The sequence below is a fragment of the Ornithodoros turicata genome, chromosome 3 (genome assembly GCF_037126465.1).
Source record: "Ornithodoros turicata isolate Travis chromosome 3, ASM3712646v1, whole genome shotgun sequence".
In the NCBI taxonomy this organism is placed as follows: Eukaryota; Metazoa; Arthropoda; class Arachnida; order Ixodida; family Argasidae; genus Ornithodoros; species Ornithodoros turicata.
This window is the reverse complement of record NC_088203.1, coordinates 26,403,268-26,421,303: the sequence shown is the minus strand read 5'-3', so window position 1 is coordinate 26,421,303 and position 18,036 is coordinate 26,403,268. Positions and strand designations below refer to the sequence as shown.

The following is an 18,036-nucleotide window of genomic DNA, read 5'->3' as shown; positions in this document are numbered from 1 at the left end:
CATTTTCATCGTTTGTGCTGGATACATCAACTGGTCAGAAGATAATTCTGCATATTTTCACCAAGGTATTGTTAGCTGAAGTGTAATTTTCGTACCGTTTTCAACTACTAAGAATGTAAAAGGTGGGCAAGTACACTCACAACATCATCAGCTGCAAAGTCAATGTAGCCTGGGAGGATAAGGAAGTCACTGGAACAGTAAGACCATTCGTTAGACACTGCAGTCATTTCAGAAACAGCGGGTGAAATTTTAAATTATAGAAAAGCAAAGAATGTCTGGATGCACTACACAGGTTTTGTAGCTTCGAGAAGTATGACCTTCAAATGCTAAATAAGACTAATAAAAAAAAACTACTTTCAGCCTATTAAATACTAGAGCTGTGCAAATAGTACTTTTTAAACCTAAGTGAATAGTTATGCAACTGAACCGAATGCATATGCAGCATACCTACAGGCACTAGAAGTATCCGTATGTGCGATGTAGAGTACACAGTGTATGTGGCACATGTACATTGTGTATCCGTATGGAGCTTCGTACGAAGCAACACGCATTTTGTTCTACACTTTGTTTGGGTATTTTTGTACTTCAGGGTGAAACTTCATGACTATTCCAACACATTCAGTTTGGACAATACATTGCTTTGACTCAAAATTTGAATATAGAGATCCATATTCTATTTAGAACTCGCATGTACAACTATTTAATTTTGTAATTAAAAAGACCTGAATATTTGCACAGCCCTATCTAACACATTCCAGTGGTGTAATTTCTCTTTCATGTACGTATACAAATTTCGGTCTTGGCATTCCATGTTGGCATAAGATGAAGCTGTGTAACTTTGCTGGTAGCGAGATTTGCCATTTAAAGCCATAATGTTACATGCATGCATGTGAACAACTTTGGAGTGCAGCTTGTAGAGAAAAGAAAAGTAATTCGTTACAACCATTCTTCCTGCTAGAATAGCGGATATGTCATAGCAAAGTGCTTTCCCCTAGGCAGCTCAGCTATAGCCCTGATACTTTCTGGCTTCTAATCCAATTCAATGAGGCTGAGTCATGCTACATGTTGACCTTGCAAAAGAGAGATTAGAGAGGTATTAACCTATCAGTGAAACAAGGGGGCAAAACTTCCTACAGCATCACTTGATCCAGTTGTCTCACTTCAAGTGTGGGACCTGCCGGTGGCTATGCTAGTTCCCTTTTGTTGTAAAAACTATTCAACTAATTCAAAAATAATTTGGAGAAACGTTTTTCTTTTCTTGGTTTTCGTTGATGCATTCCCGTCAAGCGGAATGCCCGCGAATAATTTTGTTGATACTGGGAATACAGTTGGTGACTGGATGAGCACAAATACATACACGTAACTGAGGTTCGTACGGTCTCCTTCTAATTAACGTAACGATTCATCAATGCCACGCAAGTTCGTGTCTTTAAAAATCCGACTGTTGCCAAACCTCCAAGGGTCTATATATTGGCAACAGACACAAAAAAAATTCTAGCAGCAGTTCTTTTTTGTCTTTTTCGTTGTTATTTCTTGCCTGAGCTTCTGTTTGCCAAAGCTTATTTTCGGCTCTGTATGGCATCGTTCAAACGGCAACCAGGACCCCGGCGTCAAACACAAGCAACAAGTCTCCAAGCCACGCGGCATTTTACAGATGTCACACATATTTGCAGGTTTTGTAAAAGCCAACTGGAAAAACTTTTTAATGCGAGCAGTCGATCAACACATGCCACAGAAAACGCGACAAAGAAGAAATATTGAATTAATTTGCGCAAAACTCGTTTGCGGGGATGTGCGGTTACACAAAACGGATTTTTTTCACATTATACAGGTGTTGTTCGCTTTACTCTCTCACGTGACTTTCGCAATAAAGTTTAATTATGCAAACGTCCATCTGAAAAACAACACCACGCACATAAACGTTTCGGTTAAAAATATACATGCCTCAATATGTTTGCGGAATACGACAGCGAGACGGCATGTTCCCGCGACCGAATTTCTTTGCAATCTCAACAGCAAAGTATCTGCACAACAAATTTGGAACCTCAATTACAGCTACGCAAACTTGCGAAAAAGCACAGATATTTCTGCAAGAAAGTTAAAATCCAACAGCGAGTCGGTATAATGCCGTACACTGACATGTCAACGACAGTGAAATGCAAGCAGACAACACAACACACTGTGTTTACGCTCGATCTGCGCTGCACGATCGTTTAGTGCGCGAGCATTGAACTAGTGAACGTTAATATTATGGAAAAAAGTATCTTATTTTTCGGTTTCGGCGCAAGCACTGCAAGAGACATGGAGATGCTTACTTGTACGTGAGGCCATCTCCACATCCGATAAGTTGTTCAGCGGTTAAGCCATCTTCGGAGAGCGGAGTACGACCGGACATTCTCCTCGAGGTTGTCACTTGCTGGACGTGCGAAGAGAAAATGATATTACCTATGAACTACAGCGGTATACTTGAAAACGCACATGGAGATAGGTATTCCCCCTCCCCCGCAGGCTGAGGAGGGCGCTGCAGTCAATAACGATATCTTGTATGTGAGAGAGTGCAGTCAAAGGAAGAGGTCGCCGGTCGGGCGCCTCATTGGCCTGTTTCTTGTTTGATCAACGAAACATGTTTAGTGCTTCGTGATTCCATTGATGATTATCTCGCATCGAGTTGTTTATCGTAAGACGGGAAAGCGTGAAAGAAGAGGTCGTTTGCGGCTCGCGAGAGGGATACTCATGGTGGGATAGTAGTCTCAGGCACGGAAAAATTGCCCGATGAAAATTTGGAAATAGGTGAACAGGAGCTGAGCGAAGTTGTACAGCAGATAGCAGTAACAGGAAAAAATGCACGCATGTTTCCCAAGAACGGTACTTCTACCGCTTCGTAAAAATACCGCAGTCACGACAGAAGTTGGAAATGTCGCCAATGACGTATGGAGGGCTCAAAAATCATGCAGAAAGATTTCAGCTTGCAGGTACGCAGTGATTTATCCGGGCCTCACCTGCACTCCCAAAAGTTTGGCGACACCCCCGAACTTTTCTTCTTGTGCTCTCCCTACAACAGGACCAGTGTTATTTCAGCTTGAGATACAAGTCAGGGAGGGAGGCAAGGGGCCCGTGGCCCCCTGGAACTTCAAGGTCACCTTGTGAAAATTGTGCACACCCTATTCGTAGGTCGTCATGATGTATCTCAGATATCATAATAATGTGAACCTCTGAACACCCGCACAATCCGTGGCGTCGTCCACGAAGAGAGGCGAGGGGCTTTCAACTTTTGCCCCCTTGAAAAAAAGTACGCCCATGTATAAAGCTGTCACAACGTAACTATACTAATGACCTCCTTCCCCCACCCTCCTTTTTTTTTTCAACACCCCATATGCATGTTTGCGATTCTGCATAAACCATTGCATGTTGGTTTCAGCGAAGTATCACAAACTAAATATCAGTCTTTCATGGTGTCAGTGCCGTCCGCCGCGTTGTTGAGCTCTCGGGAACTCTAGAAGGCATATCTACTATAGATGTCACAAGGTGCCTGTTGTGCTTCGAAGGTATAGAAGCGCAGCTAAATAAATCTCGCAACGAAGTTTTGACCAGGGATCGTAACGGCTATATTTTTTTTTTTTTTTTTTTCGGTTCGGCTCGGGTTCAACTCTGCACCAGCGTAAAATCTCGGTTCGAACCGGTTCAGGAAATTGAGCTTTTGAGCAGATTGACATGGGTTAAAAGCAAGCACGTCCTTGCGACTCTCAAATAACACAAACGTACTTTTGTTGTTGTTGCCAACAAAGCAGTGGTTTACAGCAACACTGCGTGCTACAGATCTGCATTTCATGTGCAACGTTACGGTGGCGTACTATATTCTCTATGTTCACTCATCGCACACAGTCTGTTATATACTGCTCAGAGACAGGCCGTTATTTTCACTGCCCAAAATGGAGTCTTGGGGTTGCTGGACGACAAAAGTCGCGTAGAAGGAAGCCAACAGCTGCCAAAAGGACCACCACAAAACTGAATGAACGAATAGTTGCGAGTAAGAAATGCCTCGGACACTTGGGTTGCAGTTTCGTTTTAGTTTCGGTTTCGGTTGTTTGGCAACGTGGCTCAATCCGCTATAGGGTTGTTGCAGTGAAGTTTGCACAGCGCCATTTCGTGCCCAAACGGCCACAGATCCCAACAGTAGGTCGTTTCATCAGCGTGTTTTGCATGGTGTTTCAAACGGTATGGTGCCAAGGAAGCTACAAAACCTGTAGGAAATCTACAGAAAAAGCGGTGCTTCTTGAAAAGTGCGAACAACTCGAGACTGTGTATTTGAAAGTGCCGCGTGTTGCACAATTTGGGGCGCTGACGTTGCTGCTCACTCGCGCCACCTGGCCCAGGGAAACAGGTCTATGTAAATCGTAGTTCCGATCTCTCACAACGCATAACGTCTGAACCGTTTCGCGAACTGGTAACCGCCTCAATTTATTTCGGTTCAGTCCCGGTTCGGTTCAACGCGAGAGAAAAAATATTTTGGTTCGGTTCAGTTTCGGCTCAGCGAAAAATACGGGTTTTTAGAGGTTTTCGGTTCGGGTTCAGTTTCGGTTCCGATCCCTGGTTTCGACTGCTACGAAACTACGCAAACCCACATACATACCAAGCTTTGCAGGCGACTGAAAATGCAGCAGTTGGTAGCTTTTTTTGTCACCACCTTTCACCACCACCTTTTCTTTTTTTTTTTTTTTGACATATTGTATTGATAAAGACCTGGTCCACATGAGAATAATTATAGGAATTTTCAGTACGTCACGTCATGAAACGTGCAACACCCAGAAGCTATTTTTATTCGTTTCTGCTCCATTTCAAGCTCGGTATAGTTTATCTTTGGAAGTCCTGTACATACTCGTTCACTCCGGACAGGTCGGTTACTCAATTACTTGGGCAAACAAAAAACAAGAAGGTAACAACGTGAAGATAACCAAGTTATAAAAATGGAGTCGACTTTGCGGATGAAGCATCTTCTTGTTCAGAGCACGGGCAACGCCGCCTAGATACCGAAGGACTGCTTATCTCGTCAACTCCCTCCTTCGCCACGTGGACATAAAATCAGAATTCGTCTGCTACTGCACTTCCCGTTCTGCGCGAATTCAAGAACTCGCAAGTGGTTGCAGCTAGCTTGGAACCTGTAGACCTGAATCTGTAGACAAAAAGTGCAACACGCTTTCCAGGATATCAGTCTCGATAAAGATATGGGGATTGCGCTTCATTTTAAAGATTTCTCATTTAGTACGCGGGGACGTTCAATCACCACTCGCAGACGACAGTGGTTCGTCTCCATGGCTACGACCGCTGAAAGCACGTTCGTGATTGGCTACCGCCTTTGAAAACACGATCCTGATTGGCTGACTCTTAGTTGTCACGTCACGTCGACGAGTAAGCAGGCTTTCTCCATCCAGGTGCTGTTAGAACGGAGATCCTGAAGAAGGAGGAGCTTACGCGTTTCGAACTATACGCGCGGGTTACGGCGCTATCGTTTACATACTAAAGTGTGTGATTCCAACAGCATGTTCATTCCCTGATATGCGAAAGAATTACCTTTCTGGAATGCGTGTCTTGCTCTTCCTACAACGGAGTATTTTTTACATGTTTCAGAGTGCAAAACAGGACTATTACAAAAAGCGCCGCTTTTTTCATTCCACAGGCTCAACTGAAAGGTGCAATACCAGAGTTGAAAAAAGTGTTTGCAAAACGTCCATCTGAAACTGTATTTTAAATGGAATGCATCCCCCTGAAATGGTACTTTTTGTAGAATGCACCATTTTCAAGGCTGTTTAATAAAACACCCTTCTGTAGGGTGTGGAACAAACAGCACGGACGTGTTTGCCATGACATACGACAAGACATGTACACCCGAAAGGCGTAAAAAAACGCACCCTGCTGTCGTGCTTTATACCTGGGATTTGCGTAAGAAATTACGTAGCGGTGTGCAGCTGCGTAGCCAGAAAATATATCGGGAGAGGTTCTATGGGGACAATAGGTACATGGAAGAGGAGGATTCCCCCTCGCCCCCTCTCCCAAATCAAAATTGCAGGGGACGGGGTTTGAACCCCCCTCTGTCTACGCCACTGGCGGGAGGGGTGGGGGGACAGGTCTGTGGCTTCTGACCTTTCGGACATTTTTCGTTCTTTGGTGGGTATTGGGTGGGGGGAAGGATTGCAAGACCTCGCGGAGAATGTTACGAGGGTGTTGGGCGAGGGAGGAGTGCATGGAAAATCCCTGCGCTACAGGCTGGTTCACGCTGTATTCACTCTCCATGTGCCGCCAACATACATCGTTATCAATCCTGCGAGAGCCAAAGAAAGGTTTGGTGCCGTCTCCTGTTATAGGGTCTTATTGATCATAGGGAATGTCTCTTGACAGTTCTCCTGGGAGGACTGACTGACATGTTACCTGAGATCGAGACTAGGTCATTAGAGTCGCACGCGAGGTGAAATCAATTGTGTGGCACAGAAAACGATCTGGATCAATACACAGGGACCAGTGGCGTGAAGCAAAGTTTCCTAGCAGAACTGGAAACAGTGACCCGTTGTATAACGTGCTCCGAAAACTTTCCCGCGAACGTACTTTAAGTGCGACTCCGCCACAAAATCACTACGAAGGCAGTGGTATATCTTTAATTTTTGGCTGTCAGGAACACCTGTATGAAATATTTTCCTCCAAAACTCCGCAGATCTTATTCAAATGAATTTATTACGAAGCGGGCGCGCCTCTGTGAAGCGTGATGGTTCTGAGGGCAACATTGGGCTCCACAAGAGTCACTGCCCCCCTTTCCCCGGCTGCCTTGCCCTTGTTACTTGGTTGTTTTTCGAAGAAAACAACCTTTTTCTAAAGCGTATTCGTTGCTGTCCCGTTGATATGGGTCAGTAAGGTCAGCATAATGGTCGGGTCAATATATGTTGCATATGTGGTTGCGGCAACGGATCTCGGTACACGACAGAAGCGGTGAAGATTGCAAGCAGACGACACTACGAGCACGACGCGGTTGACGTCACTCGCGTCGGAGCTGCCTCTGGTTTCTACTCATAGAAATTCAGTTTCGGTTTGCTATTGCCAGGGGCGTCGTAAGTCCCTTACGACAGAGAGGGGGTGGGGAGCTCTGATCTAACCCAACCTAACCCAACTTAGAGGAGCTATTGACGTTCTTATTGTTGTTATGGGCAAAAATATCACGTACGTAATACACAACTGTTACTCAACACAAACTAAGCCAATGACAACAGGAAACTTTAGATATTCGAAACACTATACACGACATGCCAAAAACGCAAGCACTATACAGGATACACTATGTACACTACATACATCTAGAATTCATTGGTTATATAGGCTATATATTAGAAACGACTCGTCCATGCAATCCGATTAACTGCTGACGGCGTAACGCCCATGGGAAGGCCACTTCGCGTTCTTCACTGCTTTGAGGCGAAACAGAAATTGGCTTTTCAGCAGCACAAGTTGAAATAGTGGCGGATTGTCTCATTAAGTGCGATAAAGCAAATAAATGTAAGCGCGCGGTGGCATTTTCCTTTACTTTTGATTTTTGTTCTCGTCAAAAGCGCAATGGTGTTGTCTGCAAAGGGTGTCATTACAGTTGCATTAAAAGCACTGCCGAATCTTCTGGCTATGGCTCAGGCACAGACAGCAGGTACGCTACACGTGTGATGAAGGTAACCAGCGAACACATTAAAGACTCCTCGACTTAAGACTAAGAGCATAGATCGATAGGTTACCCGTCAAAAAGAACTTGTTACAAGTTAAGTTACCGTGTGAAAAATGTAACTAAGTTAATAACGAAGTTCTTCGACCTGAAATGTAACTCGCAGTTACGGAGTTACTTAAAAAAAAAGAACGAGTTACTTCCAAGTTACTTCGGACACAAATTAGCTCCATACAGGTGCAGCGCGCGTGAGCAGATGAGTTCGACCTTGAGTTGCCTGCGGAGGAGTGCAACGGCGCTTGGATCGTTTTCGTTCATGTCCAACAATTCGAACGCATTACATCATACTCTAAGTGGGCGCACAATGGTTCAGCTTCATTTCAATGGCAGCGGTTCTTACTTCCTGAATAGAATATTGTTATTGATTGAATACCACTTTTGTGGCATAATTATGCCATGAAAGAACCGGAGAGAAAGCAAGAAAATATGTGGACGTGAGTAAAAAGCGAATTAAAAGTAACTTGGAACTTAGCTTAAGTTAATTTTGGCAAGGTTACCTAACAAAGAAACGAGTTCCTCTGAAAGTTACCACGGCGCAAAAGTAACGAGTTAAGTTACAAGTTGCAAAAAAAAAAAAAAAAAAGGGAACTTAGTTACAGTAACGAGTTACTTGTAACGAGTTGCCTCGAACTCTGACTAAAAGTTTCTCCCATTCTGTCCTCGAATGTTCCCCTGCGTTGACGTCCTTCCTGGAGTGAGTGTCTGTGTTTTCCTGTATCTTCTAATCAACGCTCCTGAATTGCGTGCGGCTACTCTTTGCCCGGTTTGTCCGCTAATACAGTGTCGCATAGGCTGAACGGTACCCAATTGGGTGAATTTAGTCTTTTTTAATTTAATTCGTTTTCAGTCTGTGCGTTAACAGAGCTGAAAGCGAATCTGTGTCTGACGACAGGTACAGATGAAAAATCAGGTGTCTTGACGTTCAGAGCGAAATTTGTGAGTGCGTGTGGGGGGGCTACGCACCCCAGTGGAAAATCAAGTGGGGTAGCCGCCCCCTCTGCCCCCACCTTCCGACGCCCCTGACTATTGCCATCACTTACGAATGGGTTACTCCTGCAAAATGGACACGAAGGTTGTATTCGGTATCCAGGGGGTGGCTTGTGTTTAGAAACACCATTCACCTGTTTTTTCTTCTTTTTTTCTTCGGATCGATGTGAAATCTCCCTTTAAAGGGGCATGAAAAGGCACGAAAGAAAAAAAAACAATTCGTTATGAAGAGTAGAAATTAGGATTACAAGCCCTGGGACACATATTCGCACAAACAGTAGTGCCAGAGAGCTTTCATTCTCGCGGGTCAGAAAAGCTGCTTCCCCCAACCGACGTCGACCAACCAACCAACCAACGACTGACGTCACGTCAGTCGGCCAATAGTGAGGCGGGTACCTTCTTTTCTCTTTCTTTCGTATTGCAGTTGTATATGGCGTCGCCTGTTTCGCGTTTGAAGTTTGAGGTGGAGTACGAGGGTGGTTCCATAAGTTTCCGGCCCGAGATAGAAAATGCGCGCGAATTTGAAAATGCGATTAAGGACGTGTGGCGCCATCTGTTGGAGGGCCGGAGCACCACCCTCAACCCTCTCCATGCTTTTGTCGGTTGGAGAGCGGCATTTCAAACAGCCAGGGTGCACTCTTCAGTTAAAATGGAAAAAATCGAGTACCGCGATGTGATAAAATTCTCGACAAAAGAGGGACTTTCGCCTAGAGAAATTAAAGCGCGACTGGACAACGTGTACAGGGAAGCCTCTCCGTCGTACACAACGGTAAAAGACTGGGCTAAGCAGTTTCGACTGGGGCGAGATTCCATTGAAGATGATCCCCGCGATGGTCGTCCAGTGGAAGTGGTGACACAAGAAAATTTGTCTCTTGTCGAGGAGGAAGTGCTGAGCGACAGGCGTCTGAAGGTGAAGGAAATCTCAGAAAGGCTGGGGCTTTCCAAAACAACCGTTTTTCGCATCATCGGCGAGGGCTTTCACATGAAAAAGGTCAGTGCGAGATGGGTGCCACGACTTCTCTCGTCAGTTTAAAAGCAACAGCGCGTCGTCTGTGCCAAAGAGTTTTTGGAGCTCTGGAGAGAACGAAGAAGAAATATTGAAGTCAACTGTCACAGGGGATGAGACTATGGTGCTCTACTATGATCCCCTTTCGAAAAAGGAGTCGATGGAATGGCGCAAACCAGGAAAAGCACCCACAAGAAAAGCCAAGGTCACACAATCCACAAAGAAGATCATGGCAACAATATTTTGGGATTGTCACTGGATCCTCCTCATCGACTTCAAAGAGAGGAACACCTCAGTGAATGCGACTTATTATGCTTCACTACTGCACTGACTGCGAGACGCCATCAAGGAAAAGAGGCGCGGCAGGTTGAGTCGAGGTGTCCGGTTGCTCCAGGACAATGCCCCTGTCCACACGGCTTCTGTTGCCAAGGCTGCACTGAAGGAGTGAGGCTTCGAAGAAATCCACCACCCACCCTACAGTCCAGACTTGGCACCGAGTGACTACTTCCTGTTCTCAAACTTGAAGAGGGATCTCAGAGGACGAAGATTTCAAAACAACAGTGAGGTGCAAGAGGCAGTTTTCCAGCATTTTGCGGACAAAACTTCGGGCTATTTTTTCAAGGGTATAAGAATGCTGGTTGGAAGGTGTCAAAAGTGCACCGAAGTTAAGGGTGACTATTATCGAAAAGTGATACACTTGTTTCGTCTCTATGACTATTAAAAGTTGGTCGGGCCGGAAACTTATGGAACCACCCTCATAGGCGATCGTAGCAAACGATTTTCGGCAACAAATAAAAGTGTTCGACTGATCTGGTCACAACACGCCAGCAGGAGCTGGAAAAGATTACCGACGCTGCGCGCAATGTTGTAAACCAATGTTCTCAAGAAATGCATAAATGCTCTGAACGTCAGAGTTCCACAGAAAATCTCTAAGTGAAAAAGCGAAATAGTGGATAGCGGCACAGAAAACTTCTATTATAAATTGCTTGAAACGAAAATTATTTTTTGCTGTACACATGAGATCCCTTCGTTAAGCCAAGCGCGGCGCAGGGGCTTCACGTGGCAAATAGAAAATTCCGAAACAGAAAAAAAAGAAAGAAAGAAAAATACGCGCACACACACATGTAAATTTGTCTTTTATTCACGAGTAAGTATGGTAACCAAGGTATTTCGAGCGCGTTTCGCACTTTCATGGCGTGATTTATGTACTGAGGTGAACTCGACACTCCGTTCTGGGTCCCGCTGGGTACTAGTCCACACCACATAGGACCGATAACACAATCGTCTGCAAGCTGAGCGACAAACGCAGACGATGGTTCTGTTATCTCAGTTGAGCCGAGGTATTGCCCGACCGTCGGGGAGGGGAGCGTTCCTTGGAGCCATGACGTGGCAGTCGATAAAGTGACACTTATGGGGCCGTAAACAGACTACCGGAATTTCCGCTCTGTAACTCGCAAGATGGCCCGCAATCCGCCATCATAAAAGGACAGGATACCACAGGAACTCGAGTGACGATTAAATTAATAAAGATATTGGCTGATTTTTGCTCGGCTAACAAATATGTCAGAAGTGGAACGGGCCGACGGTGGCTCTGGCCTCGAGCTCGCAATCCATTGGACAAGCAGCATCACGTGATCACTATACTCTTCCGGTTCACATAGGAGACTCGTATACTGTTCCTATTTCATTTCAGATGTCACTTCTTGTGAGCAATTAAATAGAACAAAAGAATGGCATGCATCTTTTAGCATTCTGCCAAACGCATTTAAATGCGGACGCCTTTGATGGCCATCCCGTAGCTATATCACGTGACTCTGCACAGCCAAGGCGCGGACTGACAAATATGGTGGTTGGTCCTGTGATGCTATATCCCTTTAAGAGCTGCGATACTTCATTTGCGATACATTTTTCTTTTCTTCGTTCCGAACCGTTCCGTTTTGGGCCTTCGTCTGTTTCGTTTCGGCATTCGTTTTCTTCAAGGAAAGCAGACATGTTTGAGCCTGTCGTCTGCTATCAGTGTTCACGATAAGGCGGGAGTCGTCCGTTAGCTGGCCACGTATAGCTGCGACCATGCCAGAGCTTCCCGGTGCTTTAATGACCGCTTATCTCGGTTCATATACGTTGATATGGAGGACTACTATTCGAAAGATAGGCGCCCTTCCAAAACTGCTTACACAGTTCGGTGCAGCCGACTAATTACGTTGGCATATAACGAAGCAATTAGGAGTAAAAGATATCCGCCTATAACGAAACATCATTTCTATGACTCCGATCTCCGAGCGTAATCCCCCGCATCTTCTGGCATGTATAAGCACCACGGTCAAGGAAGTTCAGCTTCAGGGGCCTTCGAAGATGGTCTTTTGAATCAAGTATAGGACGTCCCGATAAAAATGAGAGCACATAGCTGTATGTGTGCACAACAGATGGGTCCCATTCCTGAATCTCTGTGCTAGACGGCCCACTAAGCCTTCAAAACTAGCATGCAAAAAATAGGACAAGTCTAGCACACGCAAGTGAATAAAATAAGTATTTAAAGAGATTGAAACATTTATTTTACTGAAAAACACGCTTTCGGACGGAGTCCGCCCTTAATCAGGTGCGGTTCATCCGAAAGCTCGTTTTTCAGTGAAATAAATGTTTCAATCTCTTTAAATACTTATTTCACTCAAAACTAAGACACCTTGACATCTGCACAATTTTGCATTCAGTAACTGCATGCAGGCCTAGTCCTAGGGGTGTACGGGGCCTGAGGCAAAGGCACATCGCGGGACCTGTTTCACACGATTATAAAAAAAGTAATCCCATGGTTGAGGGCTCCGTGCGCGGGGCCTATGCAAGCGCGGGGCCTAATGCAGTCGCCTACTTGCCCCCCCCCCCCTATCGCTAGGCCTGACTGCAAGACAATGCTGTACATTGGGATGCAATCTGGGAAGATTGCATCCCAATGCATTTGAATAACTTCAGAACCTACGTCAACAGAAGCAAAGTAGCTCCAATAGTGTTTTATTTAGAATCGTAGGCGCGGAGATGTTTTGAACAAAAAAAAGAATAAGGTGGTGGGGTCATTTTTGCAGTTATATTTAAGTTATAATAGGCCTACGTATCATTTTTTATATGTGTCGAAAGCTCAAGTTAACAAAGCAACCCTCCCCTATGTAGGGGTATGCACAGGAAAGAAAGGGAGGGAGGATGTTGCCCAACATTTGGGGGAGGGAGTGTAGGGAGAGTATCCGGATAAAAAAATCACTGAGCCCCAAGCAGCATGTGAGACAATACCATGACAATACCGTAACATATGCGGTCATACTTTAAGCGCATATTTCCAAAAATATTTTTGAATCTGCGGTAACTTAACCGAGTCTGAGCCAGCCGTTTCTACAATAGACGTTGAAATATTAGCAGACCACCACGAAGTTTTAGAGAAGCACGAATGAAAAGTAAATAAATAAAAACCACTCTCGTTACCTTTTGTGTGCAGAGCAGACGATGGCCTAACAATGGCGTCTGTTTATGTGGAAAGCCGGCGCAGTGATGCCTGGCTTCTTGATGACATCCGACGTATCCAGTGTCTCTGACCCAGCTAGATTGTGTGCCAGCGTAAGTTGAGCGCCGGAGGCATCTCACTGTCACAGCTGCCGGTGCTAGGACTCTGCTTAACATACTTCAGCTGCAAGTGAAAGCATGACAGAAACGGTTCAAATACGAATTTGTTTGACAGGAGTAGAAGGGTGCGGACTAGCTGGTGCATAACTGCGAAGAGGACGATACCCGATACAGGAAAGAAAGACACAACACACACACACAATGTTTGATGTCGTCGAGTCGACAGTATTCAGCGCAAACCGACTGCCTGTAAAAGAAGGATAACGACAGAGCTATAGCACTGTTATTACTTTTTTTCCTATCCGTCTTTCGAATTCATCATGAATGTAGCACAACACAAAAAGCAATTAACACTGAAGCTTCCGTAGTTTAATATATACAAGCTTTCGCGTGGGGGACCACGCTTCATCAGGTACAAGGTGTGAAATTCGCGTATACAAGTATATAAATATATATATATACAGAGATTTTGTATTGTGCTACATTTCTGATCGGACTTGACTTCCCCTGTCTCACCGAGATTCTGAATTCATCATGAAAAAAAAAAAAAAATGTTTTGCTTCTTCAGTTAGTGCGACTGGTGCGGCACTGCTCAACCGCGCTCGAAATCCTGCTCGTTCGATCAATGAGCAAAAAGGGAAAAGGAAAAAAAAAGAAAGAAAAGAAGAAAACAGAAGAGGAGGAAGAAGAGAAAAAGTTTCAATGGTTCAAATAAAAAGGTGTTTAAATGCAGTAGTTTTATAAGGCCACTGTTGACGGGGAATTTTTGGTTTGGTTGTTTGTTTGCAAGAAGAAAAAAAATTTCGGTGACGTGGTCATAGTCACTTGGTCCTATGCAGCAATGCTCGGACAAACCTACACCGTGGTTGGCCCCTTAGAAGCACGCTTAAAAAAAGAAACGACCACAAGAAGCCAGGGGCACTATATGAACTGGTAGCCAAGCTGTATTGTGGTCTCAGAAATTTCGGGGAGGGGGGGGGGTTGCACGAAACTAGGTGGAGTGTACGCCCCCCTAGGGGGATGTAGGTATAGGGGATAAATACAATGAATACCAGGTATAAATCAAATATAGGTATAAGCATATATAAGTAGATATAAGGTATCAGATCAGATATAACAAGATACCAGGGATAAACCCCTGGTTCCCAGCAACGTCAAGACTCGTGACGTCACAGGCCTAGCCCAATCGCAAGGTGGTCGCGTACTGAAAATACTGGTCTATAGAACTATAGTACATGGGCGGACCGGAACGATAAAAATCTTGAAAAAAAAAAAAAATTCTGGGACCGATCAACGGCGAAGGGAGATGGGTGACACGGATGATTGATTTCTGGACGGGGGGGACCTACCGGGAACTTTCCCGGTATAGCATATGGCCATTCCGAGCCCCAAATTACTAAATGTTTAAAGCACCTTCCTCCGCAAAGAAAACTAGATCGGAATGTTATTATTCCAAGCCTAGCAAGCGGCGCCCTGTTTCGACAAACGAACAGTGCTTTGTTTCGCTTCAATTGGCTCTACAACGATATTCAGCGCTGGGAACCAGTGAGACTGCCAACATCTATTAAAGAATAAAAATTCCAGATGACAGATTTCATTGATAGTGGATTACTTCGTTTGTAAAGCGTAAAAATTCCAACAAATAATCGCTAACATTCCCAACTAATTTGTAAGAGAGAGAGAGAGAGAGAGAAAAAAAAAAGACAAAACGACGATTGACTCTCAGGAGTCTCGGGTCCGCTCCGCACAGATAACAGCCAGACGCAATTTCGAGATAAGGAATCCGCCTTTTCAACAACCGCAACTATCGAAGGCTGTGTCTCCGCTGCAAAATGCTTACCTCAGCAAGGTGAAGGTCGCAGCGAGAATGCCCTATAGACGACACGCCTTGAATGACTTGTCTTTCCGAGACTTCGTCGTTTGAAGAAATGGTTTCACCGAACTTTCTGGTTTCACTTGCACTGCAGATCACATATGTGACGTCATCTTTGGTTCTGACAGGAGGAAATGTGCGCACGCATATGGGGCCTACTCCTGTTCGACCTCACGTCAAATTGAAGTCGAAAGTACACAGTGTAGCGAAGACTATTCGCTGGTTTGATTGATAATTTATTTTATGATATTCTGAAGCTTCTGAATATACCGTAGCTTCGGTAGTGCTCTTTGCACACGGTACTGCTTTAACGCGTCACTTTCTTTTAGCACTGGCAAAGCTACGAAGTACAGCACTGAGGAATAGCCTCAACGTTCGTGCAAGCGGGCCGAGTTTCGAAATCTCGTAGGCTTGTACCTTTCGCACACGAAAAATTAAATAAATGCAAATGTTTCTACGCGCACAATACGGGGCTATGCTGTGCGGAAATGCCCCGGATGGCCACCCCAATGAAATCTCGTTGGTCCAGCACGGCATGATGTAAACCTGCGTTCGTCGGCAATGAAGGCCTGCGCGCTCGTCGACGTAACCTAAAAATTAAGAGTTAGCCAATCAGGATCGTGTTTTCAACGGCCGTAGCCAATCACGAACGTGCTTTCAGCGGTCGCGGCAACGAAGAAGAACCACTGTCGTGTGCGAGTTGTGATCGAACGTCCCCGCGTACTAATGTGAAAACATAGAAATAAAGCGCAAAGCGGTCTCATCATTCTCAAAACTGATTTTCTGGAAAGCATATCTTGCACATTTTGTCTACATACTTGTCTGCAGGTTCGAGGTGAGCTGCAATAATTTGCGGGTTCTTGAATTCGCGGAACGGTGAATCGCGCAGGCTTGCTCTATCTAGGCTGTGTTGGCCCCGCCCACCATGCGACGAGGATGGGGTGCTTTTCGTGTGCCAACGGTCAGGCCTATGGACACCCCTCCTCCCGCTCCCCATAAAAGTAGTTATTGTCCAGAGACACCACCACGATGTTTTAAAATTAGTCTTAGAAATTGACTGCTGTCCCAATGACATCTCTCATCATGCGCAGAGCGGGGACACCACCTCGGCGTCATCCCTATCGGGGACGTTACCAGTGTGGCGAAAGCGAAACGGGACGTGGTCGGTTAGGTTTCGGCATCGAAGCGTCGTTTTATTTACCGCTTACTGTAATAACCTCGTCGTTCTGGTGAACTCGCTTGACATTCCGGGGATTAGTAACAAAATTCGATTTTGCCAAGAACTATTCACGAAGAAGCCAATTTTGCTAAGAACATTCACGTATATGGCGGCCATCGAGAAGCACTATATGATGTACAGGCTTTGACGGTCCACATGCAGACCTTCAAGCTCACCATAACCACCGCTCATGATTTTCGAATTTCTGGTACCCCGTGAACATTACTTCTAGTATATTCCGATATGTTTTCAGCGTTAATAGTCTTGTAAATTACATACGGCTGAGGATGAAAAGCGAAACCAAACTTCGGCCGAGCTACATCATGGCGGCGGCCTCGCCGTTTCGCTGCAATAGTAGTGCTCTGGTGGAAGACTTATGTGTCACTATAGACATAATCTCGTGTGCTCAGGATTATATCAAATTTTTGTCACTGCCGTCTTTAGTGTCTGGCATCTCCCAAAATATGATGCAGGTGTATAACCAATTTCTGCTTTTGAGAAGTGTGACCCCATGGAGGTTATGGAGATCCAATCTACCCACGTGTCTGACAACATCGCTCTTCGAAAGTGTTTTTTTTTTTTTTTGTTTTTCAGTCTCCTAGCTGCTCGCACTGTTCCAACATTTTAGAGTAGCAAGCCAGCCCTAGCTTGGCAAACCTGTCTTTTACCTACAAACATTTGGGGAAGTGGAGACGCGAGCCACTGCTACGAGGCTCCCGGTGACGTCACCTACTCTTCGGAGAATCCGAAACTATGAAGTTTTACGGGTCCTTTCGCAAATTCGTAGAAACGCGGAATGTTCACTGGGCGCGACAGGAGCAGCCATCCAGGGCACCTTTCCCTGAGGTCCCAGAAGCTCATAAGGAAATAAAGGGAGAGCAGAGAGAACTTTCACTCTACAATTTACAGCAATTTGTTACATTACATTTTAACCACAAGAATTTTTTTTTTACAGAGCTTCACAGTGCAGAACATTCCTGTAACAGAATGCCGAAGAGCACATATGCATATCCCACGCGTAATATTTTTTTCCTGGCTGTTGTGTAACCTTTAGACAGTGCTTCAATGGGGGTCACAGTCACCCTTGTTCCAGACTGCTCTAGTGAGATCGTCCCATATGGGGTGATACTGAAGTCCTTTCCAGTACTTCTGCGTTTCAAGATATGAAAATGAAATATGTACTTAGCAAGTATTAGTAAATGAGAAAACATGTGTCATTCACCATGTTTATTTCACCACATTATCGTTTTCTCGTTGGACACCGGGACAAAGTATCGTCCCAGGCAGCACAATGTACTGAAAGTCGAGTGCAATAGGGGTGGACGGTATGTGTCTTATCAATGTTCTTTAGTTTCACGAGTATGTTCAAGGCCTTCCACCTACCCGTCCACCCCTATTGCACTCGACTTTCAGTACACTGTGCTGCCTGGGGTGGTGCCATTCTGAGCCTTGAACGGACCTTGAGTCATACTTCAGTGCACTTATCATAAAAGAAAAAAAGGAAAGCAAAAAGGGGGAAAAAAAAAAGAAGAGAGAGCACAAATAAAATCATATTAGACGCAAAAGAAAACAGGAAACAAAGCGAAACTGCTTTGTCG

The 18,036-nt window shown here is 45.0% G+C and overlaps 1 protein-coding gene across 1 annotated transcript in view; it reads right to left on the bottom strand.

Moving 5' to 3' along the window:
- LOC135388322 (inosine-5'-monophosphate dehydrogenase 2-like) overlaps positions 1-13,570 on the bottom strand; it is a 35,316-nt gene extending 21,746 nt beyond the window's left edge. The window contains exons 1-4 of the mRNA XM_064617803.1: positions 13,545-13,570; positions 13,209-13,410; positions 2,316-2,416; positions 141-189 (exon numbers count right to left, since the gene is read on the bottom strand). Of these exons, the coding sequence (XP_064473873.1) occupies positions 141-189; positions 2,316-2,416; positions 13,209-13,403 (345 nt within the window). The 5' untranslated portion in view covers positions 13,404-13,410; positions 13,545-13,570. The remainder of the gene's footprint in view (positions 1-140; positions 190-2,315; positions 2,417-13,208; positions 13,411-13,544) is intronic.
- Between the last annotated feature and the right edge of the window lie 4,466 nt (positions 13,571-18,036).